The following is a 26,986-nucleotide window of genomic DNA, read 5'->3' on the forward strand; positions in this document are numbered from 1 at the left end:
AATTATCACAGCAAATTACCACAGTGAAAATATTTTGCACTGAAGAGAATTCCTAAGCAGTTAAAGGCTGTGACTGCACCATGTAATTAACAAGAAAACTTTACATAGCCACTACATATTATATGCAGTTAATGATAATTATTGATGATTACACACTTGTTACCAGTGAAGAGAAACTTACTTGTCGCAAAGAAGTTTTCTCTTGCCATACACTATGTGCCTATAGTTTTGATCTTCGAAGTTTCACTGTTAAGATTATAAATACAGTGCAAAGTGGTGTGTTTATTACTGCAATTACACGATAACATGCTGACCAAGCCAAACACGTTAACGTGCAAAAACACTGAAATCAGAGGCGGGTGGGGCATGGATGGCCCCTTCGTAACACTTGACTGCTTTCATCAGCTGAAGAGCTCTTGCATCTAAGATACGCATAAGTGATTCAAAATAAACAATAGTGATTTTTCTCTGTATTAAAGTAAGATTATGTAACTGGTAACAGAGAAATGGTTTTCAGTTTGTTACACATATCTGCAACACAAAAAGCTTGATAATTTTTTTACAACTAGTGTAAATACGGTTTTCTACAGGTCTGTGTACAATTACTAGATCTTATAGTGTAGGGACTTTTGAAATGTATCTACGGTTACGTGCTCACATGTGGATAAAGAAGAAGATAGAATATAGCTCCCCTACACTTATGCATCCATCATATTTTATTCATTATGTAGGCAGCAGTTTTTAATTTGGTTTCATGACCTGGAAGTATTTCAGTGGTTAATAGTCCACACAAATAACAGTTATTTCAATACCAAGGTTACAGGTGAGATGCAGCAGAAAGGAAGCTCTTTTAAGATGTGTTAGTTGAATGGAAATCAGATGGAAACCTGGAAAGCTTTTTACATCATAAGGTTACCTAAAAAAACCTGTATTAATTGATTCCAGAAGTGTGTGGTACTAAATACAATAATACAATGCTCAAAAGTGTCATTAAACAAAGACATTTTGTGTCTGGTGGAAAAAAAAGCTGATGACTGCATTCAAACATGTAACATAAATGAGCACTCCCCAAAACTAAAGACGTAGGGCCATTCTCCTAACTCAGAATGATTCAATATAGAGCATTCCTTCCATTCCCTGGAGCAAAATGAATACAATACATCATATCCTAAGAAATTTTTTTTTTTTAAAGAAAGCTTTATTATATAGTAAAAGTGTCACAGGTGGTACACTATTTTTATTTACACTTGCATCAGCTGAGGCTGATATGGAAGGCCATTGACATAAGTTGAAAGTGCTCATACATACTCAAACAGTGGGCCTCACAACTATATCATTTGCATCACTGACTTGGTATAATAAATCTCACACTCAGGTACAAAAACGTGGAATTTAAAGTCATACCGCTTCACAACATATCATTCCATTTATTCTTTTATCTTAGTGGACAGAACGATGTGGTGATACAGTGCTCCAGACAGAATAAGGAGCCATTTAAGATTTCAGTACAGCAATTTTCACTCAGGTTTCCTGATATACCTAAATTACGGTTTCTAACCTCTGAGATGATTCCTTCATCCACCTTTACAAAAAGTGTTCAAGTGGCCCAATTCTTGAATACTGTTACTCCTCACGTAGTTAAACGATTAAAAAAAGAGTGTAACCTCTTCTTTGTACAATTAACAGAAACAGTTTACACTCTGGTGAGACTGAAAATTTTTGTATTTCAAAAGTCACAACAGCTATGGTACATAAGTAAAAGAGCAGCTCCATTTGTATTAATAAAAAGCCTAATGCACAAAAGAAAAAAAAGATATTAGACATATCTTCATGGAAAGTAAATCATAAAGCTACACCTCAAATAAAGCAATTTTGTAATTGACAGCTTGCAATAGAGAACGCAGCATTGCCACCGCACAGCCAGCCATGCTTGACAAGGCTATGCATGTACTTATAAAAACAGGCAACGCATCAAGCATGTGGCACTTGAGAAAGTGCCCTGTCTCTTGACTCACTGAATGTTTCCATCCTTTCTGATGCCCTTTATCCAATCAATAATGGACTGGGACTGCTACAGTACTTCAATTTTCTCACAGAGACCAACCATACCTGTATACAGGCTATTATTGTGATGGGGTCACCACACCCAAAGGTATTTGAAAGCTAATGCCAGCTTCCCCACACAGGCCCTTCCCCCTCATAGGAATCCATGTATCCCATCTGTCTGTATCTAGTGTAATCACATGATGAAATGTGATGCCATTTTTCAAAGTATTTGTTCATCATGTATCTGAGGTGGGATGTAGTCCATTATTTACCTAGGAGGATATGGCAAACACCTAAAAACCACATCCAGGCTAGTCAGCGTACCAGCTCCCATCGTCAGTCTGTGAAGCAGATTCGATTCAATCCGTGAAGCGGACTCGATTCAGGGCTTGCACATATCCACTGTTCCGGAAATGGTCACTATCGTGGCAGGTTCACTGACTGAATCATCAAACATAAAGCTATTTTAATCAAATTAAAAAATCAATTTTGTTGTCCAAATTCTGAAAAAATAGCAATAACTGCACAGACAGTTTAGTCAAATTATGAGTAATACAGAAACACAAAGATATCTGGATCTCAAAGAGACACAGGCAAATAACTTGGCCCTAAATGACCAAAATATTTCAGCTTCACTGACCCATGTGGATGTAACTCAAGCTATGAGCAAGTTACAACAGTTTCTAAACAAACTTCAAAACAAGAATCTCTTAAAAGATATTAGATTCCATATACAAACTGATTATATGTATTGAATGAACAAATTCAAATGAAGCCCAATGTGGTACACAACTACAGAAACTAGAGTTGTACATTTAACCGCAAAACGAAATTATTTATGAAATGTACAGAATCTCATGTCAGATTCTGAGATCATACACTGAAAAAGCAATTTCTCACCAGGTTAAATATTGGTGAGCAATTGAATACTAAAGCAAATATGGGACTCAGTAAAAATCTCGAAATTTGGACGGTGTGTAAAAGTAATTTACTCTAATGCCGCTTTATCGGCATTTCTATATATAATAATCATTTTTTTCATGTTTTAAAGAAAAACACATAAGTTCTTGGCAATATTCACGAATCACTCCTCGATCTGTGTGCTCCTGATTTTTTACTGGACACTGCAGATAAAACATTCTTCGATTTAGGTTCTGATGAAATGTTCTTGGATTTAGATTCTGGTGAATCATTCTTGGATTTAGATCCTGATTTTTTTGATTTGGAATGATGTTTCTTGGATTTCTGACATTCATTATCTGTGCCATTTGCTGGCTGCTGTGAGGAAACTGCACCAGTGTCAGAATCACTATTGCTGCCACTGCTACTGGAGGTGCTACTGCTACTACTACTACTACTACTACTGCCACTGTCGCTCTCCTCTGAGTCACTACTGTCACTGTCGCTACTGCTATCCCCACTGCTCTTCTCACTGTCACTACTTGAGCTACTGTTACTACTGCTGCTGCTGCTTGTGCTGCTGCTGCTGCTCCTCTCAGTGCTGCTACTACTGCTGCTGCTGCTACTATTGGAATCATTTTCCTCCGACGAACTTTCTGATGATTTTTCGGTATCTTGTTTAGCAGGTTTGTCCTTTTTCTTCTTTCTTTTCTGAACCTTTTCTTCTTTCTTCTGAATATTTTCTCTGTAAAAATTAGAAAACAACAATGTTAAAATAAAATTCAACAAAATTCAGACACTTCAAAGACACACAATGCAAACATCTATTCTGGCGCAAGGTTCCCTCTACTAAAGAATATGTTACTATAAAACCAAACTTAGTGCAGTTAACTAAAATGCCTACTATTACTTCCAGAATGCAGAAACTACACAAAGCAGTATGAATATCGATCCTAAACATCGATCCTAAACAACATAAAACATTCTAGGGATTCATGCAATTAAGTCCTGAATAGTGGTCAATGGTGTTTCATATTATTTCTTCAAAAATAAACTGTTTCATACTGGAAAAGGCCCTTAACTGTTTTCCCAATACAGGCCATAATTATGTGAAAATGCATTTAGTGATTGTGAAGGTCATGCCACACTCTTGCTAATGAAACCAATCTCAGGACATTTATAATTATGTCGGTGAGTGTACCTTAGATGATGTAACACCTTTCTGGGGGAAATGCCTGTGCCACTGAGTGTGATATTATTACTTAATATGGTTAAATTACTTATTATTACTTAATATGGTTTAATATATTTTGCAAGTTAATTTTCCTCCCATTTTAACCACAAAACCTATTGAAAACCCTAAAGTCAGGCACAGATACAAGGGAGCAACATGACACCCCCCACCTCCACAGAACATTTTAGTAAAATCATTTATATTTTTACACTTGTTGGTTTACAAGTTTCTTTGACGACTTGTAGAGAATAAATAGTATGAAAACTAACTGTCTAGAATATGGCAAGAAATTTTAGGAATCACACACTGTACACTGTATTTACCACAAGATTCTTGTCAGTGGTTTGTGAGAGGATTAGTCCACTTGCACAACTTGTGGCCCGCCCACCTGCCGTGGAAAGGCACCCATTCCGAGGCTGACCACTACTGCTCTCAGTACTCTCAACAAAAAATATGACACTTTTTGTGGGTGCACAAGTAGGAAAAACAGAAGGGGAAAGCCCTTAACCCAAGAATGAGAGAACAAGTAGACTGACTTTCCACATGTAGGCAGAAACAACTGAAAGAAACTGTATTTCCCCCTTTATGTGCCTGCATTGCCATATCCTGCAGACCTATCTTCACAATCTTAGAGCTAAATGAAACACTAACAGTGGTAAGCACAAATTTTGATTTTATATCGTGTAAATTATCATGATGATAAAGCTGGGAAGAGCTTGTTGCTATTACAGTTCTTAAGTAAACTGAATAATACAGGCTCCGCTCCAATTTTCAAATGAATGCTTTTCTAATTACGTATTTCTCTCCAAATTTTAATTTCTTGGATGTTATGCTATAGCAGTGTAATGAGCACCAATGTCTTTATTAATGTAGTCAAACATTTTATATATTTCATTGTTCTAATTATAAAAATTCTGGCATCTGTGGCATATTAAAAGTGGAAGTGATGGTAAGTTATATTTGGTGTGTGTGTGTGTGTGTGTGTGTGTGTGTGTGTGTGAGGTCGCAATGTATGCTGCCTCTTGTGTTCTTCGTAAGTAAACGTTGTCCTTTGGTTGGCGGCAGTGTACAGGTAGATTCCTCACACCACAATAAATGTTGCCCACACTCAATAGTGCACGTTTTGTGCTCCCAGTCAGCATTTGCTTGGTTTGCAAGAGGCTAGGAATTCTAATTCAAACATAAAGGTTATGCTTGCAAACTGCAAGTCATTGTTTTTGTTGATCCTGTTCTCTACATATTTCTTATGCTTGCTAGTCACTTTCATGACAGTAGTCTCTGTATTAGACTACCAAGCTTTTTTCTTCATCTACATGTATACTAAACAAGACACCAATACAGCTGACTAACAGCAAGTTCTTTTCCAGTATTATGTTCAGTAGAAGTTTGTTCATTGACACTTCCAGAGCAGTTTCAGCACAAGGGGGGGAAAGACCTCACCAGTAATTTACAAGTTAGTCAGAAACAGGCTTAAGAAATGAGGTATCTGTATGAGACTGCCCACATTTTTTGGGCAAAGACTATATGAACAAACTCTTTTTCAACTCTTCAGTTTGTTCATTGATACTAAGTCCAAATTATATACACTCTCAATCCTCACAAAAAATACTCAACCTTTTAATATCTTGGTGGTTTATTTGGGTATAAACATGCAACCAGTCACTTTTTTGAATTTTTAATATAATTTATTTTCTGTGCCGTTAACTAGTTTTTGAGCCACAGAGGCACACCATCAGATGGAGCTGTTACAGGAACATTAACACTTCCCTCTGATGATGAGCCTGCAGTGGCTCGAACACTAGCTAGGCTTGCCAAAAACCAAACTGATTGCATATTTATGGACAAATTAATCAGCAATTTAAATCACAGTTGCACAGTTTCTCATCCGTAATAGATGTAATGAAATTACTTTACATATCTTTTTGGTTAAAGTTGAAAGCTGCAAAGAAATGTGAGCTGCAACCTAAAACTCCAATAAGCAAAAGTACCATCACAGATGAAGTACCTACATTTCCATGATACACACCAGAAGACAGATTATTATTAATTAAAAATTGAAGGTCTTCCATTAAACAGTTGGTTAATAACAACTACAAATTTGGGTTGAGATAAATATAAATTCATGCAAAGATTATTGTAAACTAACCTAACCTGATAACAAGGATTACTTTTGCTTTTATTTTATTAAATTTGATGTGGAATGGTGGAATGGAAAAGTTCAGCATATTTACAAGTTGTATTGCATCCTGAACACCTCAAACCCTTCAGAATTAAAAAGAATCTTCATTCAGGAATATTTCTACCTCTACATTACTTTGCAATTCACATTTAACAACAGCAAGACACTACTTTCAAACTAAACCTCCACAATTTCATTCTCGAATACTGAGTGGCTAAAATGAACACCTAAATCTTACTGTATAAACTCTGTTTCTATTTTCTCATGTGGTCATTCCTCCCTATGTAAGTGGGAGACGACAAAATATTTTGGTGTGCAAGATCAATTTGTGTTTTCTCATGATAGCTGTTCCACCCTGTATAAACGATAGGCAACAAAGTATTTTGGTATTTGGAGGAGAAAGCTGTTGATTGAAACTTCATGAAAAGAAATGAAAAAAAAACCTTTGTTTTAGTGATTGTCATCTCAGCTCTTATCACACCTGTAACATCCTCTCCCCTATTTTGTGATAAAACAAAATGTGCTGCCCTTCTTTGAACTTTCTCAATGTGTTATATCAGTCGTGTCTGGTAATGATGCCTTATTGCACAGCAGTATTCTACAAGCATGGTGCATGTAGTTTCTTCAGCAGATCTGTGGTCATTGTTCTGTCCATAAAATTCAGTCTTTGGTCCACCTTCTCTACAAAATCATATACATAACCATTCTAATCTAAGTTAATCCTAGTTGTGGTTCCCAAATATTTAGTTGACTCAACAACCTCTAATTTCGCCAATTATTATGTAATATAAATTTAACAGAATTATTGTTCAGGGCCAATGATCAACTTTCATGCAATTATCTGTAACATTTTGTTATTTGTTGTGTCTGATGTTTAATTTACTTCGCAAGATGGTAAACAATGGCATCATCTGCAAACACACTGATCTAACAGGGCTGCTTAGATTCTCCCTTAAATCATCAACAATAGCACAGAGCCTGTCACACTTCCTCGGAGAATGTCAGAAGTAACTTCATTTTAACTAGGTGACGTCCTGTCAATTACTATACAGGGTGATTCTTATTAATGTTTAAAAATTTCCGAAGAGAAGTAGGTCATGCGGAGATAATTTAATATAAGACGTGGGACTGAAAATGTCGGGGAATACCCCAAAAGCGAATGAAAAATATTGAACTTGTGACATCTTCCGATCAAGTACATTGGCGCACGTTTGAGTCTCTCAATCTGTTGCACCTGATCATCCCAACCTAAGTATTCACGTCAGTGTGGCTCTGGGCCTGTGTGCCCGAATCTAGCGTGTATGGCCCAGGGTTCGAGACTTGCATCTGGCGGGCAGGACTTTTTCACTGCATTAAACAGTTATTTCCATACGTTGTGGTAAGATTTATATTTTATTTAGCAGTCTCACCGTCTCCGCTAGTTTATTGCAAAGTACGGTGAAAGAAAAACCTATCATATTGCACCACAAGTAAATGAATATAAGCTTCTGAATTTCGTCATTACCAGCAAATGACCTATGTTTTCTTTACTAAATAATGTCTGTAAACAAAAAAAGAAGGGACAAAAGGAAAGAAACACTAAATAAGAACAGCTTTTGATTGTTTACAATGAGGACAGTAATTATGAAACTTCTACATTTCCAACAGATCACATGTACAAAAGGTGTTCAAAATTTGCACCATTGTGCTGCAACGTTTAGTACTGCCCCCTACCGGCAAGTGTAGGATCGACAAGCCCAACCACTGTAAGTGCGGCAAAGTACATCATCTGGTGATATCACATGCTCACCCCTTGTCATCCACTTTTCGGGTACTTCCATGCATTTGTGGCCTCATGCGTCTCCTATCAAATTACTTGTTGCAGCGGTGTCTAAGCCACTTCAGATGTTTTTAAATGTTAATAAGAATCACCCTGTATACTGTGATAGTCATTCTGATGAATCTACACATATAGTTAAGCTGCTTGCGAGAAACTGTGTCAAATTACTTCTGAATAAACAACGGTGTTATCTATGAACAGCCAGAATGGGCTTAAGTCCAGATCAGGGTCAGCGTCAACCACGACTGTTTCTCTACTGCTCATATGTTGGCAATGTGTCAGTTTTGTGTAGTGAGACGGATGATCCTTTCATGCAACCAATGACAGGTGAGAAAAAAGGCAATGAATTTCTTCCCCATAATTGAAATCATGCTTTTCTTCACCGCTGTTACAAATATTTGACTGTCCCCCCCCCCCCCCCCCTGAATGTCACAAATTACGAGGTGCAACACCAACATGAGAATGTGACAATATTCCTTTGTCTCTTGCTTTGAAAGATGTCCATCTGCTACCCTCCCATCGGCTGCTTAGAACCAGCAGTTAATACATCCCTTCTCAGTGCCATCGTGGTTAAAGTGAGTACTGACAACATTGCTGCATGAAAAATGTAAGTATGCCACTGGTCCTGATCTAGACTTTTACTGCCACATACAGCTAAAAACATTATATGCCAGGTCACTTCTACATGTCCTACCACAATGCTTCAACGTAACCTCTTGAAACAAAAGCAAATCCACAATTTGCGTGTCTTCAAAATTACTTATGCATGTACGCCAATAATAGGCCAACAACTGATTTTGAACATAACAAGCAATTACTCCCACAATGATGATTAAGTTTCGAAGACCATTGAGAGAAACTCTTTACCCATATAGGTCACTGAGAAAATTACGTGACAAATTGCAATTCGAGGAAATGAGTCAGAATGAACTATAGGTAACAATTTTAGGATCTCTGGTAAGGGAAATTCTTCTGATTTACATTATAATGAGCCTCTGCCAAAATGAGAAAATCTGCATTTAAGGATTGGAACATCTCCAGAATCACCTACAAGAGACAATTGTGGAGGAAAGATCTTCAAAAGAGAAGCGAGTACGGGTACAACTGTTTAGATCAATAAAATTTATGCAGAATGTAGGGTAAGATATAAAGTTTACTGGGAAAGTACCATGATAAAAGAAGTAACAATCTGCAGTGCAAATAATTTGAATAATCATGCCAAAATCCCTGGATGGAACTTTTGTATTATTTTATAATACATAACATTATTTTATAATACCAGCAAACACAAGTCACTTAAAATTTCTTAAAAACATATCATTTTCCTATGTAGCCTGTTCTCTTTTATAATCAACATCACTTTATCTCATTATTAATTATTGACAAATTTCAGGCCCTCGTGTATTTTCATACTAGATCATGTCATATATTGTAGCACGCTGCATTGCAGTGTAAAAACCAACATTTTGTGGTACTCCTAAGTAGAGTTCAGCTTAACCACAGTATGTACAGGCACAATTATTACAGATGTAACGTAAAATGAAAAAACGTACAACCTATATGCAAGTTTGGTCTTCATACCAGCATACATAACACATTAAAATATGTCAATGTATCAGCCCCAGATCTACAATATTTCTGAACCGGGCAAAAACTTAGTAGTGGCGTGTGCGCCCTCCTCCTCCCCCCCCCCCCCCCCACTTCCCCCACTCAAAAGCATTTGAGACAGAACATAAAAAATAAAATAGATTTTTCATTAATAATTTCCTTTAGTAGCACACATCTTTCTGAAGAGTTTCACATATAAAGCATATATGTTCAAGGAACTGCAAGACATGTTATTTAGTCTTTAAGTGTGCCAAAGTGCAGTGCCATGCCTCTTCACACAGTATTCTTCTATTGCACGTCACTGTATTTCGCTCTGTGGAATTCAAACACGTAATTTTGTAATGGAAACCATAAAATCCATACTCAGGACAGTGGAAATTAAAATGTTCTATGGTGCCTCCCCTGCTCCCAGGTGGCCAATTTAACTTCCCCCACTCCCCTTAAAAAATCTCAATTTATACTGGGCGGGATTGTTTGTAATTAGGAGAGTAACAACTCTTTAGAAAATCTGCACTCTCTGTTACCTATTAGCTAGTGACTTTCTCTTATGTGTGACATAAAATTAAATACACGAAAAGTAACACCAGTCAAGGCCAGAGACAAGCAAGACAATACACATTTCTTCAATCCTTAGGTCCCAACATTTTTTCTCTCTATCTTGCTACAGCTTTATGTGGCATGCTTTCCTTTCTGAGGCAGAATCTATCACCCCAAAGTTCATCATATGTTTTGCTACAGGAAAAATCAAAATGTCATTGTCTAATACTGAAAAAGCTGTCTCTGGCCGATGTAGTCATCATCCAAGTCATCAGGATGTAACGGAAACACAGTGTCCATTGTCGTAGTCGCCTCACACCCATGTACCAGAAAAATGGTGTAAATCCTGTGGTGTCTTGTTTGGCGGTGTTGTAGGCAAACGTCATGAAAGGTAGCACCTCATCCCAGTTGCTTTGCTCAACACTGACGAACATTGAAAGCATGTCGGCCAAGGTCTTATAAAGGTGTTCAGTATGCCCGTTAGTTTGTGGATGGCAGGTAGTCACAAGATTCAATTGAAAAACTTTTCCTCGATCCGTAATTAACGACCTTGGGGCACCGTGTTTTAATATCTTCCACGATGAATTTGGCTACCTCGAATGCTTAAGCTGTTTTCACGGTTTTTGTAATGGCATAGCATGTCAGATAATCAGTGCAACCAATAATCCAGCTATTGCCACTAGCAGACGTTGGAAATCGTCTGAGGAGGTCAATCCCAACACACTGGAAAGGCGTTTCAGACGGTGGATCTGGTACGAGCCGGCCAGGTGGTTTCTGAAGAACTGCCTTTCTCCTCTGGTACTCTAGACAGTGCGACACATAGTGACATACACTCCTAAATAAATCTGGCCACAAAAATCTCTTGTGGATTCTACTGTATGTCTTAATAAATCCTAAGTGTCTGGCCTCAGGTGTGTCACGGAATTTCTGTAGAACATCTAAGTGCATGTGTTTAGGAATCACTGGTAGCCACCTCTTTCCAAACGGATCGAAGTTTTTCTTGTAAAGTAATCCATTAACTACCTTAAATTGTACTATCACATCCTCTTGACAGATTTAAGGCAAGCATAATTTGAGATCTTGGCATCCTCCTCCTGCTCAGCAGAGAGAGCCTGGCGTGCAGCGAGGCAGTCACTATCTTCATCAAAGTCTTGATGGTCTTGCACAGGGTTTCCTGAGAGACAGTCGGCAGCTTGGTGTTTTCTTCTACTTTTGTACACCATGGTAATGTCCTCTTGAAGACGTAGTGCCCACCTGGCAAGTCATCCTGTTGGATACTTAAAACCTGTCAACCAACAAAGTGAATGATGGCCTGTAAAAACTGTGAATGGCCTTCCATTGAGATACTGTTGAAATTTGCACATGGCCCAGATCAAGACGTGCTCTATCTGTAGTTGAGTAGTTTCTCTCGGCTTTTGTAAGTGTCCGAGAAGCATAGGCTATAACCTTCTCTTTTACATCTGAAATTTGCACCAGAACAGCACCGATCCCATGCCCACTGGCATCTGTGTGTAGTTCTGTAGGTGTTCTCTCATCATACAGACCAAGTACAGGGTCAGTTGTCACAGCTTTTCGCAGCACATTGAAAGAATCTTGTTGAGCACCACCTCAGAGAAGTTTAGCATCGGCTTTTAACAACTCTTGGAATGGCCTGGCTTTCATACAAAAGTCTTTGATAAAATGATGGTAATAAGAATATAATCCAAGGAAGCTTCTCACATCTCTAATACTTTTAGGAATAGGAAATTCCATTATAGAGCTCACCTTTTCTGGGCATGGGCGCACACCTTCGTTTGACACAAAGTGTCCAAGTATTTTGATTTCTTTTGCTCCAAAAAGACACTTTCTTGCATTAAGTTTCAGTCCACCTTGTTGGAGACACTTAAGAATGGCCCCCAGTCTTTTCAAGTGTTCATCAAACGTCTCTGAGAACAATATAATGTCATCTAAATAACAAAGACACATCGTCCACTTCAGGTGACTTAGAAGATTATCCATCATCCGTTCAAAAGTTGCTGGTGCATTACACACACCAAACGGCATTACCTTAAACTCATACAGGCCCTCAGGGGTGATGAATGCAGTTTTCTCACGACCAGCCTCATCTTCCTCGATTTTCCAGTATCCCGGGTACAAGTCAATGGTTGAGAAAAACTTAGCCTCCTTCAGACAATCTAGCATTATCGTCAATTCGTGGAAGTGGGTAAATGTCCTTTTTAGTTATCTTAAGCTTCCTGTAATCAACACAAAAGCGCCAACTGCCATCCTTCTTCTTGACAAGAACCCCTGGTGACTACTATGGGCTCTGTGAAAGCTGAATGACATCATTCTCCATCATTTTCTGTACCTCGCCGTGAATTATTCGACATTAAGTTGCTGACACACGGTATGCTCTCTGGCTTACTCGATGATAGTCTCCAGTGCTAATCCAGTGCTTCACCGTCGAATTGTCTAATTTGTTCTTCACCTGTGGATTGAAGCATTCAGAGAACTCTTGAAGAATGGCAACTAGCTTCTTCTGTTATCCTTAGTGAGATCCGGTGATAGCCGAACTAGAAGATCTTGTCTCATAGTGGTAACACCAATTTCGCCTACAGACTCGGCAGGGGAGGTTTCTATGATGCTCAGCTGTTTGGAAATTAATGGCTCAGCGTTTACTACGCACATACGAATTGGAAGGATCTGAAGTTCTCAGCAACAGTTAACTATCCACAATTCACTGAGTCTGTTCTTAAACAAAACAACAGAGGCTGGGATGACCAAGTTATTCTTCAATGGTATGCTTCTCTTACATTCCCCTACAAGATCCATGGTTTGATGCATGGCATGAGACATGACAGTTACCTTTCTAGTGCTGACTGCAAGAATGACCACTTCATCCAGCACACAGTCTCCACACACTCGGATGCGCATCTTCCTGTCCACAGTATCTCGTCTCGTCTAGCATAATCTTCGAGTGACCGCAATCTATAATTGCCTGAGGAGCTTTCAAAAACACCCATCTGAGAATGACGCCATGACTACACTCATGTAAGATAATGAATTCTAAGGGATGTGTATGGCCACTTACACCCACACGAATGACACATCTTCCTGTAGGTTTCACATATTTCCCATCAGCCACCTTCAGCAGAGATGTTTTGTTGTCGCCGAATACAGTTTTCTGCAACTGGCGACCGTACTTCTCCAAAATGACTGAATATGACACTCCAGAGTCCACAAGAGCTTGGGCTGGTCGGCCATCCATGAGGATATCGATGTAGTTTACTATCATTTTTGTAGTGATTGATGGCGGAGGATTTTTCTCTTCGGCGGCCTCACCTTCGAGGGAGGTCACACCCTTTAGTTTTCCAGGTTGCAGCAGCTAGGTGATCAGCTGGAGCTTCAAAACGGGGATGGAGACCTGGATCGGCGTGTTGCGAAGCGTCCTCTCCAGCATCTAGCTTGTGGCGATGGTGACCTATGTCGTCCTGCACCCACATCTTCTTGTTCATCTTCGTCGTCCCGAAGTTGGCGTCAGCTGAAATCGGCTGTCTTCTGGTGCGGGCGTCATCAAATATCCGCCACCTTTCTTGACACTAGCGCATCACATGTCTCAGTCATCTGCAGTGGAAACATACTGGTTGGTTATCCTGGGTCCTCCAGACATCAGTCTTCCTTGGTGCTCAAACAGGTTCCTCATGTGGCATTGTAGGAATGTAACTTCACCTGGGTCTCGACTTTTTCACCATTTTAAAGGGTAATGAAGGATGAGATATTGGGTTCAATGTCTGTTCCACTTCCTCCCTTATGACGTCTTGAAGCGTCTCAGTTTTTTGCTCACCGTGCAATCCAAGTGCCTTCTGAACTTCCTCTCTCACTATCTGACGAAGAACACTTGTGAAATCAGTTCCTTCCTCCATCACAGACATCGATACGATGTTTGGAAGCCGTTCAAACTTCTTGTGTGTAATTCTTTTTTGATACATTGTCTCGATATACTGGCACCATTATATTAAGTCGTCAGCCGGCAAAACCTCCTTCAGGAGTAGGGCTTGATATAGGTCGTCAGCAACACCCTTCATGAGATGTGCAACCTTATCGTCCTCATTCATTCTAGGATAAAATGTTTTACACAGCTCCAAGACATCTTGAATGTAGGATGCTGTAGTTTCTCCAGGATGCTATGCCCTGTACTTTAATTTATTTTCAGCCTTGCACTTCCGTCGCTGTGTGTCACCGAAATACTTGCGCAGTTCCGCCTGGAATACTTCCCAGCTTGTGAACTTGTCCTCGTTGCTCTCATACCATTGCTTGGCAGTGCCCTCCAAGTAGAAAAATACGCTAGCCAAACACACGGTGTCATCCCATTTGTTAAATTTGGGTATACGCTCATATATGTTCAGGCACTTGTTTGGATCTTGGCCACTGTCACCAGAGAACTCGGAAGGATGTCTCATGTGGTGGCACACAGTTACTGTCATTGTAACATCCCCTTCTTCTTCTGTCTCCGACAGATTGTGACCTGTTGAATATGGCTCAAACTCTAGTTTCTCACCACGTGAACGGTGGCTCTGTCGTGGCCTGATGGGAGCCACTGTGTCGTCGATAATTAGCGCTATCACAAGTTCCAATACCCAGCATCTCCACCAGAATAATATCACATAGAAAAAGATGTAATTAGATGAATGACAAACACCTACTTCACTTAACGAAGGTTTATTCAGCACTTGCACATACAAGAGCGCAGAGTGAACTGCCTCCGGCCACAACACATACGGTACATGTACAGTTACAGGACATTCCAGTACAATGATTCTTGACATCTGTGGATGCTTCTAGAATGTACTCGAACCGAATATAAAAATTAAAACAAAAATGCAACAGTCTAGTATCATAACCACTACACCACGGTGACTGTGCTACTCAGCTTCGTCTGCAGCAATATAATTCATGAAGTACCAATATGAAATGTCTATTAGGCCTACTACAAGTAAAAAGTTTTTTATCAGGAGAAAGTTTCACACTTTATTCATATGCTCCAGTTTCTCTAGCATGAGATCAAAAAATAATAGTATAAAACTTTTATATGCATCTGGAATCGTCATATTCTTCCACATAATTTGTGTGATGTCCCCATTTCTTCTCCTCACTCATTCTAACAATCTTGTCATTCTGTAACTATTTCTGCCATTGTCAAAACTTATTCTCAAGTTAACCACACTAACCCTGCAAAATTCAGTAGTTTAGTTATCCCGCATTTGTTCTCCGGTTAGGCGTTATTATGTGATCGTAAAATGTGTTTTCCGAGCTATGCCACGAATTGAACTTAAGTGGCTGCTAACCATGGACTGTGTGTGTGTGTGTGTGTGTGTGTGTGTGTGTGTGTGTGTGTGTGTCTATAATTTTCTTGATGTATCCAAGGAAATGAAATTTTGACAGAAAATTATATATATATATATATGAATATAATAGAGGGAAACATTCCACGTGGGAAAAATATATCTAAAAAGAAAGATGATGAAACTTACCAAACAAAAGCGCTGGCAGGTCGATAGACACACAAACAAACACAAACATACACACAAAATTCTAGCTTTCGCAACCAATGGTTGCCTCGTCAGGAAAGAGGGAAGGAGAAGGAAAGACAAAAGGATATGGGTTTTAAGGGAGAGGGTAAGGAGTCATTCCAATCCCGGGAGCGGAAAGACTTACCTTAGGGGGAAAAAAGGACAGGTATACACTCGCACACACACACACACATATCCATCCACACATACACAGTGTGGATGGATATGTGTGTGTGTGCGAGTGTATACCTGTCCTTTTTTCCCCCTAAGGTAAGTCTTTCCGCTCCCGGGATTGGAATGACTCCTTACCCTCTCCCTTAAAACCCATATCCTTTTGTCTTTCCTTCTCCTTCCCTCTTTCCTGACGAGGCAACCATTGGTTGCGAAAGCTAGAATTTTGTGTGTATGTTTGTGTTTGTTTGTGTGTCTATCGACGTGCCAGCGCTTTTGTTTGGTAAGTTTCATCATCTTTCTATATATATATATATATATATATTACCTGTTATTCCTATTAGCCGTTTATTTCCACTCTGGTAGTCTGAATCTATGGATTTCACTAATAATTTGCACACCCAATCAACCACATAAACAAACAGTGACTGGCTTTCACCCGTTTGGGTATATATGGCTCATCTCATTTATTTCCATCCCCTTCCATCTGCGGAAAAGTTTTATATTTCTTGAAGCAACGGGGATTCCCCTGGCTGAGACATCCCATACATTATGTATGCATTCAAAAATCAACTTATGATTCATTCAGAAATCAACTTAGAATGTGTTCAACAAGCAACAGTGATGAGTTTCAAAACCATATGAATAATCAAAGACGAATTATTGTTGGATGCTGTGCACCTTGTGAAACAAGGTTTTTTCCTCGCAGAATATGAATTTGACGTCCCATGAAATTGCCACCTGGGCCAGATACACCAGGTTGCCCCCCCCCCAAGATCTGGGCCAGCAATGTACCCAAATGTAATACACACATTTCAACATGTGGCAACCACCTCAAACACAACAAACCAAGTCAAGGATGAAATTCAGATTCAAAGTGCAATAAACCTGTTATACCCTGTCAAACTTCTTAAATAGGAGAAATAATTATAAGAAAATCACAATATGCATCTATAAGTCACTTATAGAACCAGGTCTAACACATGCACAAGAAAGATGGATACTGACAGAAAAAAAGGAAGAAGCCCTCACAATATTCAGGAAGAAAATTCTGTGTAAAATGAGATCACAAGGAAGATACACTAAGTCCCTACAAAAGGAAGAAGACCATCAGGACAGTTGAGACTGAGATACATAGATGAGGATGGCAAGGAACATTTTATTTTAAATTACCAACTGGAATTAAAACAATAAAAAAGACAAGTTAGGCAAAAAATGCAAAGATATTACATACCTTGTAATAAGTAATATTAATATAACTGTTCACTGGGTTTAAGAGCTTAAAATATACAGAAATAGGATTAAGCCAACTTACTCTGAATTTGTTTCAGCATTTTCAGTCTTTTCTTTAAGTCTTTTTCTTAACACTGCTGTTCTCGATGATCTGTGGAGGTACTTGCGTTTGCCCTTACATTCGTATGTCCAGTGGCCATACTCGAGGCATTTTTGACACCTCACTCCCTGGGGATAAGCTGCAGAACTGAAAATGTAATTAAATATTCCATTTACAAATAGCTTCAATGTGTCTGCAACTCTACCTTTTTTACGTCAACTTATCCGCATAAAATGTTCCAGTTCCTCAAACTGAATGTTACATGAATGAGTAATTTGTATGTTTATTTCCAAGCTTCTCAGAAGGAGTATATTTGATGGTTGTCTTTCTTATTCTTAAGTCCGTATCACATCTCCTACATTCTTAACACCACAACAATTTCTTATATAACATGACATGCTCATTTCACTTCATACTACAACAGTAATGTATGTAACACAGACCCAAACTGAATTTCAAACACCTAACACATGATTCATAATTAGATAAGCTACTCCATGAAAATGAATGACTGTGTGCTATTTAACTCTAAGACTGCACAAGTGCCGTAACTACTACTCTGCTGGTCATATTTCGATTACACTTCTCACTACTGGCCAAGCATCTAAGATGCCACTAAATGGTATCAGATCTACATAAATTATTAGCTTTTACTGCAGAAAAGTGTGTGGTAAAGTTATTTGCACCAGGCTGAATACCAAAGTTCTGAGTTACATTCAAATCCTGCACAACATGCTATGGAGTAAGAGTAAGAAGGCTCTAGTGGTGAATCATTTATTAAATTAGAATTCATTTGATAATACAAAATCTCAGTCTAATCCTCCTTTCTCGTGATCATGAAACATACAATACAGCATGTATGTCACAGCCATCTCCACTAAACTTTCACATTTAAGATACTAAGCTTTCATCTTTGATGTAAACGTACCAAAGTAAACAAAGAAACATAACAATTGCACTTTTGCAGCAGAATGCAGATGCATACACCTTGGGTCTTCCAGTCAACAATATCACATTCCAACTTTCGTTTCAGTGGTTGACCACATAGGCAAACATTTATTATTCCTCAAAATACTAAATATTATGCCGCAACTTTGAAAGTGCTCATGCACAGAGGCATTATCATTTACCCTTCTAAATTAATTATGAGGCTCAGATTAGATTCTCATTGCAATTCTCTTTCCCTTACCACTTAGATTTACACAGTACACACTGAGGTCATTACTGACATAAAACTACCAATCTTTTGCACATGATGGAATGGATAGTATGGACCATGGCCTCATGGAAGGAATAATTCAAGCAGTTCAATGTAACCTACATGGATCACAAAATAAGGAAGACTGGATCATTATATAAAGGCAGTGTCTCAGTATTTAGCAAAACATATCACCATTAAGAGGCTGAGAAACACAAAAAATATACAGTTTGCCTGAGTAATTGTTGTAATACAATATTGTTAGTTACATGTTTCATACATAATTTTGACCATCCTTTAATTGAAATTATGTGGAATGAGTCAGTTTACAGGATGTGTATACCTGGTTAGTGTTAAGATATTTTTAGTCCTACTTATACAACTACACTTAAAAAACGATGGCTCTTTTTAACAGGCTACCAGTTTTTAAATAATAATTCTTCTGTGGAATAAAAGGAGTTGTCCACGAGAAATAATTTACATTGGATATGAAACTTGCTTTGCTACATGTCAAACATTTTAAGTTGTTTGGCAAACGATCAAATATTCTTGTTGCTGTATATTGAACTCTTTTCTGAGCCACTGGCTCTTTTTCATAATGCTCGTATGTTTAGACAACATTGTCTATGGAGTGCAGCGACCTGATTCTACATTTAGGTTAAAATCAACAGTCTATATCTCAACTATATTTGTTTATTTACTGGTTTCAGCTCATATTAAAGCAATCTTCAGAATTTATGGCCCCCTATGGCTGGCACTGGCAGCTCCTCGGTTTTCTCGTGATACCATGATCGTACCGTATTATCGTACTGTATGATCATGGCAGCGTGAGAAAACTGAGGATCCACCATGGCCAAAAATTCTGAAAATGGCTTTAACATAAGCCGAAACTGGTAAATAAACAAATACTGTGATCTTGACTGTTGATTTTAACCAAACCCTTTTCATGATGGGGTAATAATGGTTATACTTTCCTCTAGTGTCGCAGGTTATTTGTGATGAATTTCATTAGTGAATGTAGATACTGTGAAGGTGCAGTTAAAATGCTGAACTAAATGTTGACCAGAGGTAAACACACTTTATTCTTACTGGTAATTTCTGTGCAATCAGTACTTCCTTCCTGAGTAGTGAGTTAGCCCAAAAAACTATCCCATAAGACATCACTGAGTGGCAATATGCAAAATATTCCTGGATATTGATTCATCTGTTTCCAAGAGTAGCAATTATAGGAGAAGCAGCTGACTTACGTGCTTCTTCCAGATCAAGTTTTTATCAATACATACACCTAAAAATTTGGAGCCTTCTCTCCTACTTACTGACTCGTGCTCATGTGCTATATCAACTGTCGGTATGACTACGTGTTGTATACCATTTAATAATTCTTTGAAAAAAAAAAAAAATCATTAACAATCTCTTCTGCACCTTTCTCTCTAACAAGATTTATTATAACATCAATAATGTCTACAAAACACCAATTCTGGTTGTGAGTGATAAGTGGAAGGTCATTCATTCATGTATATAAGGACAAGGAATAGACCCAAAATTGAACCTTGTAGGACCGCATGATTTTTCGGGACTAGTGCAGCAGGGGATACAACCCGTCGGCTTTGGACAATGACGTCACAAGTCGCAAAACGAGAAGCGATTCTTCTTAGTGTGGTAGCTCCCTTCAGTAGCTGATAAGTGTTTTTTGGCTTTTTTAAAAAAAAATCTCACGAGATAGAATAAACAGATCCACTTTATTAAGCAATCAGTAAAAAAAACGAAACTGAAACATAACAGCAAAAGCGAAAATGGTAAACTGCTCTCTGGCGACTTGTGACGTCATTGTCCAAAGCCGACGGGTTGTATCCCCTGCTACACTAGACGCGACTTTTCCCATTACTAATTTTTTTCTCCTTTCAACACAGTTGGAATTATTCAGAACAACCTTCCGTTCCCTAGGTATGATTCAAAACAGTTGTGTGTAAAGCCATCAGTTCAAAAAAACTGATGCAACATAATCTGCACAGTCAAACACATGGAAAAATCACTAAAAATACCAACTGGTGATATTTCATTATTTAAGGCTTGTAATATTGGGTGAGTAAATGTAGAAATGTCATTCTCAGTCAAGAAACTTGTCTGGAATCCAAAATGTGATATGCTAAGGTGGTGGTTGTTGGGATGTTTAAGCGGGACTAAACAGCTATGGTCATCAGTCCCTGTGATATGCTAAGTAAATTGTTTCTGCTGAAATGTGAAACTATTCTTGAATGCATTATTTTTCTGAATATTTAGGAAAAAGATGTCAATACAAAAAAGAGCAATAATTATGTACGTCTTTCTTCTGACATTTCTTATAAAGAAGCTTAACTATTGCACATTTTAATCTGTCTGGAAAAACACTCCATGTCAGTGATACATTACTCATCAAGTTAAAACAATTTTTCAGAATTTTGTTTGAAATTCCATCAACACCATAAGGGCTTTTGTTTTTCTAATTCCCATTAATTTCAGTGAAGGATGTTTGTGCTACTTCTACTTGCTTAAAGTTTTGTGGAATGAGGTTTTTAATATATTCTCTTCTTCTTCAACTGAACCAAGTAATTTTATTTTTACTGCTACATTTACACTGTCCAGACGCATAAATGTGGACCACCTGTCAAAAGCCTGAGTAATCACCTTCTGCAGCTCAGACCACTGTGAGACATGCAGGAATAGATTCAATGAGGTTCTGGAAGTTACCGAGACGGATTTGGAGCCATGCTGTGGTAGGTTACATGGTTGAGGATCCATGGTGCGAACACACTGATTGAGGTGGTCCCACAGATTTAAAGCCAGGAAGTCTCATAGCCACAGGAGCAAGGTAAACTCATCCTGGTGCTCTTTGAAACACATATGTATGTTGCAAGCTGTGTGACACATCGTGTTGTAGTGCTGATAGATAGATGCCACAGTGAAGAGGAAAAACAAATTGCATGCAGAGGTGGACATGGTCCCCAAGGATAGCTGCAGAGTTGTGTTGATCCACTGTACCTTCTAGAATGACAAGAGTATCCCGCGAATGACACGAAAACATTCCCCATGCCATAACGCTCCCTCCTATTTGCAGGGTGTTTGCTTTCAGATGTTTCATGCCACACACACCAATGGCCATCTAGTCAATCGAGCATAAAATGTCATTCATCTGAAAAGGCCACCTGTCACCACTTAGTTGGCACCCAGTTGCAGTAGTCACATGACAATTCCAGCCTTTGTCGCCAATGAACAGTGGCCAGCACAGGTGCAAGAGCCAGGCGAATGTTACAGAGGCCCATACACAGCAACACTCGTTGAACAGTCGCTGAGGAGACACTGTTGGTAGTACCCCATCGATCATAATAGGCGGTCAGTTGCTCAACAGTTGCACCCCTATTTGCCTATACATATCTCCGCAGCCTTCGTTCTCCCGTCAGCTATGGACTGTGGTGCACCACAATTCTCTTGGTGCCAGTTTTGGATAGCACGATTTTGCCATGCATGGCATATCTTAACCACAGTGGCATGCAGACAGTTTACAAACTTACCTGTTTCAGGAATGCTTTATTCTCCGTCCAAAAGCCAATGAAAAAATGAAATGAAATGATCATATGGCATTGTTGGCCGGGAGGCCCCATCCGGGGAAGTTCGGACGTGATGTTGCAAGTCTTATTTCACGTGACGCCACATTGGGCAACTTGTGTGTCAATGATGATGAGGACAACACAACACCCAGTCCACAGGCGGAGAAAATATCCAATCCGGCCGGGAATCCCACCCGGGCCCACTGCATGGGAAAAAAGCCAATGATCATGCCCTTTCGGATATCTGATAAATTGCTCCATTTCTGCATTAAGATGATGACTGGACAGCTGTCTGCAACTCCCCCCCCCCCCCCTCCCTCGACACCCTCTGTATACACTCCACTGCTAGTGCTGCCCCTGCCATCAGTGAGTGGTTATTTGCAATTTGACATTGAACATAGGCAGTGCTCACATTAATGTCACTGGACTGTGTAGAAAGTGATTGTTAAAAATCTACACATTCATAGCTACACCGTGTGAACCACTGTGAAGTGCATGGCAGAGGGTATATCCCACTGTACCTGTTATCAGGTTTGTCACTCTATTCACATATGGAGCATGGGAAGCCTTTGTGCATGCTGTATTTAATTTAATCTTGTTTTCACAATGCCAATGGGAACAATATGTAGATAGTTGTAGTATATTACCAGTCATCATTTAAGGCCAGTTCCTGTAACTTTGGTAGTAGTGTTTCTCAGGATAGTTCCCATCAACCTTCCCAAGAGCCTGTCAGCTGAGTTCCTTCACCATCTCTGTGATACTCTCCTATGGGTCAAACAAACTTGCAACATTTGTGCTGCCTTTCTCTGAAGATGTTCAATATACCCTGCTAGTCCTATTTGGTACGAGTCCCACACACTTCAGCAATATTCAATGATGGATCACAAGAGTGACCTGTAAGCAATCTCCTTCGTAGACCCACTGCATTCTACCAATAAACTGAAGTTGTTACCTGTTTTACCCACGACTGAGCCTATGTGTTTGGTCTCCCTACTAAGTATTACACCCAGGTACTTGTACGAGTTTACTTCCAACCAGTGAATTATCAATCACAACACTGTCATTAAGTTTAATTGTTGTGGTATCTTGTACACTAACTGGTTGTACTTGTCTCCCGTTTCACAATATCTCACAGGCTACAGTTTCTATCTTATTATCTGCATTATTAATTTCTGCCAAACATGGATACTTCTGTGCATTTTTGACGACTTCCCTGCAAATATTATAGTGCTTTTTGCAGAATGCAAGTAACATCCAATCTTGACTTATTCTGGCATCTACATAAATTTCCCCTTTTCTCTTACATGAAATTTTAATCCTTTTAGTTAACAATGGCTTACTTTATTTTAATGGACTTTTTGGTTAACTGTTTAGAAAAGTAGTTTTTAAATACAGGCAAATTTACAATCGAATGAATTTAATTTAAAGTTAGCACCTCTTCCTGTATCTACCTCATCCCATACTACCTCTTAACATCTTGGCAAAACCTTGTACCCTCTCCTCATTAATAGGCCCTACTACTTTGAATGAATATGCCTCAGAGCTGTAAGTTGCTACGCTGTTGTTCATTAACAATTACTGTGCATCATAATTAGGTGGTCCACTAACTGGGTGCACATTAATTGTTTCAGCACTGTCTATAAAAATATTACCAACTACTGTCCTGGTATCCTGTTGCACACAAGCTGAAAAATTTACAGCTGAAATCAGACCGAAACAGTCAAATAATGATAAACTAACATACAATGTTTACTTTCATTCTGTAATGTCACACAGGATTAATTTTTGGGGTAATTCACCAAGCCAAGTTTAAGTTTTCCCAAGCCCCTCCTGCAGAGGCCTGTTTAGGAAACTAGTGATGGTAACTACTCCTTTCCAACATATTTATTCCTTGATGTAATTTATCATTAAAAATGTATGCCTTTTTCAAACCAACAGCTCAGTTCAGGGAATCAATACTAGACATAATAACAACAATAATAATCTCCACAAAGATTTAAAGCTAATTAGTTTTATCTGGAAAGGTATCAATTATTCAGGAACACACATTTTCAATAACTTGCCGGCAGCCATTAGAAGTTAAACTACTAATAAAGTTAAGTTTAACAGCCTAAAGGATATATCAGTGGCCAGCTCCTACTATTCCATTAATGAATTTCTTAGAAGAACCAATTGATGTGTATGTGCTACTAATAGTATCAAATAATGAGAGTATTACACCAAGTACAATCTGACTTCCTATTTGATACCACATGGCTAAAATAACCTCAGCATTATCATATGCACGTCAGTGTATTAAACATTTCCATGTTTTGTGACAAGATAATTACTACCTTTTAAATGAAACTGTGTTTAAGATTTTTTTGTTCGCATCACTTGGAATCTGTGGAAGATACATTAACATATTTGTTTTTAAATGTAAATATTTACTGTGTATAATTTTTTTCTGACATCATCTACTTCCTGAATGCTCTAGTTACTGTGCCATCTACAGAACGAAAAGTTCATGAACATGATGTACTCTAACCGAAATTTCCACGAAGTCCTAACTTTCTTTTTGTCTGACAGATAGCTTGATAATGCATTTACATTTCTCATACATAGCTGAAAGTTTCCTACGAGGTATATGCAGACTATGACAATTACAAGACGCTGCAGTAACAAAACAACTCAACCACATTCATAAATAGTGCAGAAAGTGGCATCAAATGAAAATACACGAGAAGAGAACAAAAGGCTGCACTGGAAAAAAAAAGAAGTATTGAATCAATCGGTGCTAACATGGGGTTGAGATCGTTTCAACATTACTTTAAAGAATCTACCTTCATCATTATTCAGAAAGAAATTAAATGCCTGATCTAATTTGTTGTACGGTAACTGAACCTGATGCTACTTCAAGTTTCGATTGTATCAGTGACTTATCACTACCTAGGAAATGAAATACTTGTAAACGCTTGAAATGTGTGTCTAAAATTTAATAGTAAATCGTCTACACACTGTCCCTTCTTAAAGAGCAAACTTCTGCTGCCTCACAACTATAAGCTGCAACGCGCCAGTGGAATACGTCCAAATAAAGCTTAAAAGCATATTGCTCACTCCGTGAATATACCGGAAATACATGAATATACAGGTAGCTATAAATTTACATAATGATAACATCAGAGACGAAACTGAGTTGTTCCACGTCTGTTCAGATCAAACAAAGTACACATTATCTTTTTCTTTCCGGGGCAACGTTGGCAGAAGTGAAAAACCGAATCTGTAAAATCTTATCACTTACTCTTTCCGCTGCTGAATTTTTTGTGCTTCAGTAATTGGTGACATTTCTGTTATAATGGCAATCAATCAACTCCTCATTCTGAAACAGCAGCCCCAACACGAATTACGGGCGCACTTTGAAACCTAATTTCTACGCTTCTCTGCATGACTACCTCTAGCACTAAAATAAACAAACAAACAAAAAGTTAACAACAGTTCCGACGCCGCGCTATCCAATATGGCGCCTCAATGCTGTAATCTAAACTGACCAACCACGTTAGTTAAATTTAATGACGTCATACCCGGACCGCCAAATATCTTATCAAAGATAAACCAAGCCCAACATTGTAAATTGTACATTGTACCTCAACTAAAGAGCTTCATTAATAAATAAATTTTTAGAAGGCAACTGTGTTTTGTAATCTGATTACAATAATTTTGATCTGATAACATATGAATGTATGCCCTAAACAGTACGTGTTACGAAGAAAAAATGTTATCTTGTTATGTGTGTCATTACATTTATTTGTGATGGATAAAAAGTTTGTATGCTAGCTGATGAAATCCCATATTCCGCGACAGAGCGTAGGGGAACGTACTAGGTAAGGTCCTAGTGGAGGTGGTTTGCCATTGCCTTCCTCCGACCGTAAAGGGGATGAATGATGATGATGACAACACAACACCCAGTCATCTCGAGGCAGGGAAAAAAAATCACACACGCCGCCAGGAATCGAACCCAAGACCCCGTTCTGAGGAAGCGAGAACGCTACCGCGAGACCACGAACAGCGGGCTGCATGTCAGAAGCCAATAAGAAATAAAATAATAATAAAAAAAACACATTGTACCTCGTTCCAATCATGGAGGTATAAAATGAGAGAGGCTCTGACGTCGTAACTGTAAAGCCAAGGAATTCTATGAGGAATTTAGTGGGTAGCCACTTGATCCGACAAAAATACCGCCGTTATAAGCTTCTGTGCAAAGGGTTGCTTAGTTTCTGGAAACATTTTGAGTTATAGTGCTGATGTGCGTAGTGTTTGGGTGCGCGAATCGTTCCGAATGTGACGCGAAATCTAAAGGAATAACATTTCATATGTAATTTGTCTCGCTAACGTGTTATTTTGCCACTTTCATTACAAATCTGTGCTACTTCTTTACTTGTAGGGGCCTAATGTAGCGTATTTTCCTCTCGTACTGTTTCAGACTTCGGAAAGACGAAGGTCGGAAAGACATGTATACAGAGCCTGAAGTGCAACTGCGGCTCCACGCTTACGAAGCCAGCCGAGCTTCTACGAAACGAGCCGAGCTTTGGCGGCACATAATAGACGAACACTTCCGCAGCGCTAACACTAAAGCGTTCTCAATTTTACTACCAACCACTACACTGTAACATTATTGGAAGTACATTTGAACACACTGAAATTAAAGTAACAGTGGAAAGCAGATCTTTTACTTGCTGCATTACATATACGTTCTCAGCGAGACTTTGTTCCTTTCTTAGTGAAACTCTGCAGGGACCAATTCTTTGATGATGTGTGTTGGAATCAACAGCAACTAAAGTACCTTCCAGGC

At 38.8% G+C, this 26,986-nt stretch overlaps 1 protein-coding gene across 1 annotated transcript; it reads right to left on the bottom strand.

Annotated features, from left to right (window-relative positions):
• Positions 1-1,704: 1,704 nt before the first annotated feature.
• On the bottom strand, positions 1,705-25,659 carry LOC124721450 (zinc finger CCHC domain-containing protein 10-like). Its single transcript, XM_047246431.1, has 3 exons — positions 25,439-25,659; positions 17,359-17,523; positions 1,705-3,691 (listed from the first exon to the last, which is right to left on the bottom strand). Exons 1-3 carry the CDS (start codon positions 25,480-25,482, stop codon positions 3,124-3,126), a joined length of 777 nt encoding a protein of 258 aa, XP_047102387.1. The 5' UTR covers positions 25,483-25,659; the 3' UTR covers positions 1,705-3,123.
• Positions 25,660-26,986: the final 1,327 nt, after the last annotated feature.

This window comes from Schistocerca piceifrons, chromosome X (genome assembly GCF_021461385.2).
Source record: "Schistocerca piceifrons isolate TAMUIC-IGC-003096 chromosome X, iqSchPice1.1, whole genome shotgun sequence".
Classification (NCBI taxonomy): domain Eukaryota; kingdom Metazoa; phylum Arthropoda; class Insecta; order Orthoptera; family Acrididae; genus Schistocerca; species Schistocerca piceifrons.

Coding starts and splice junctions, on each gene's coding strand:
- LOC124721450 (XM_047246431.1), bottom strand. CDS start 25,482: ATGTCACCAATTACTGAAGCACAAAAAATTCAGCAGCGGAAAGA. Junction 17,524..25,438: donor AAAATTCAGCAGCGGAAAGA/GTAAGTGATAAG, acceptor TTACATTTTCAG/TTCTGCAGCTTATCCCCAGG. Junction 3,692..17,358: donor AATGCTGAAACAAATTCAGA/GTAAGTTGGCTT, acceptor TAATTTTTACAG/AGAAAATATTCAGAAGAAAG.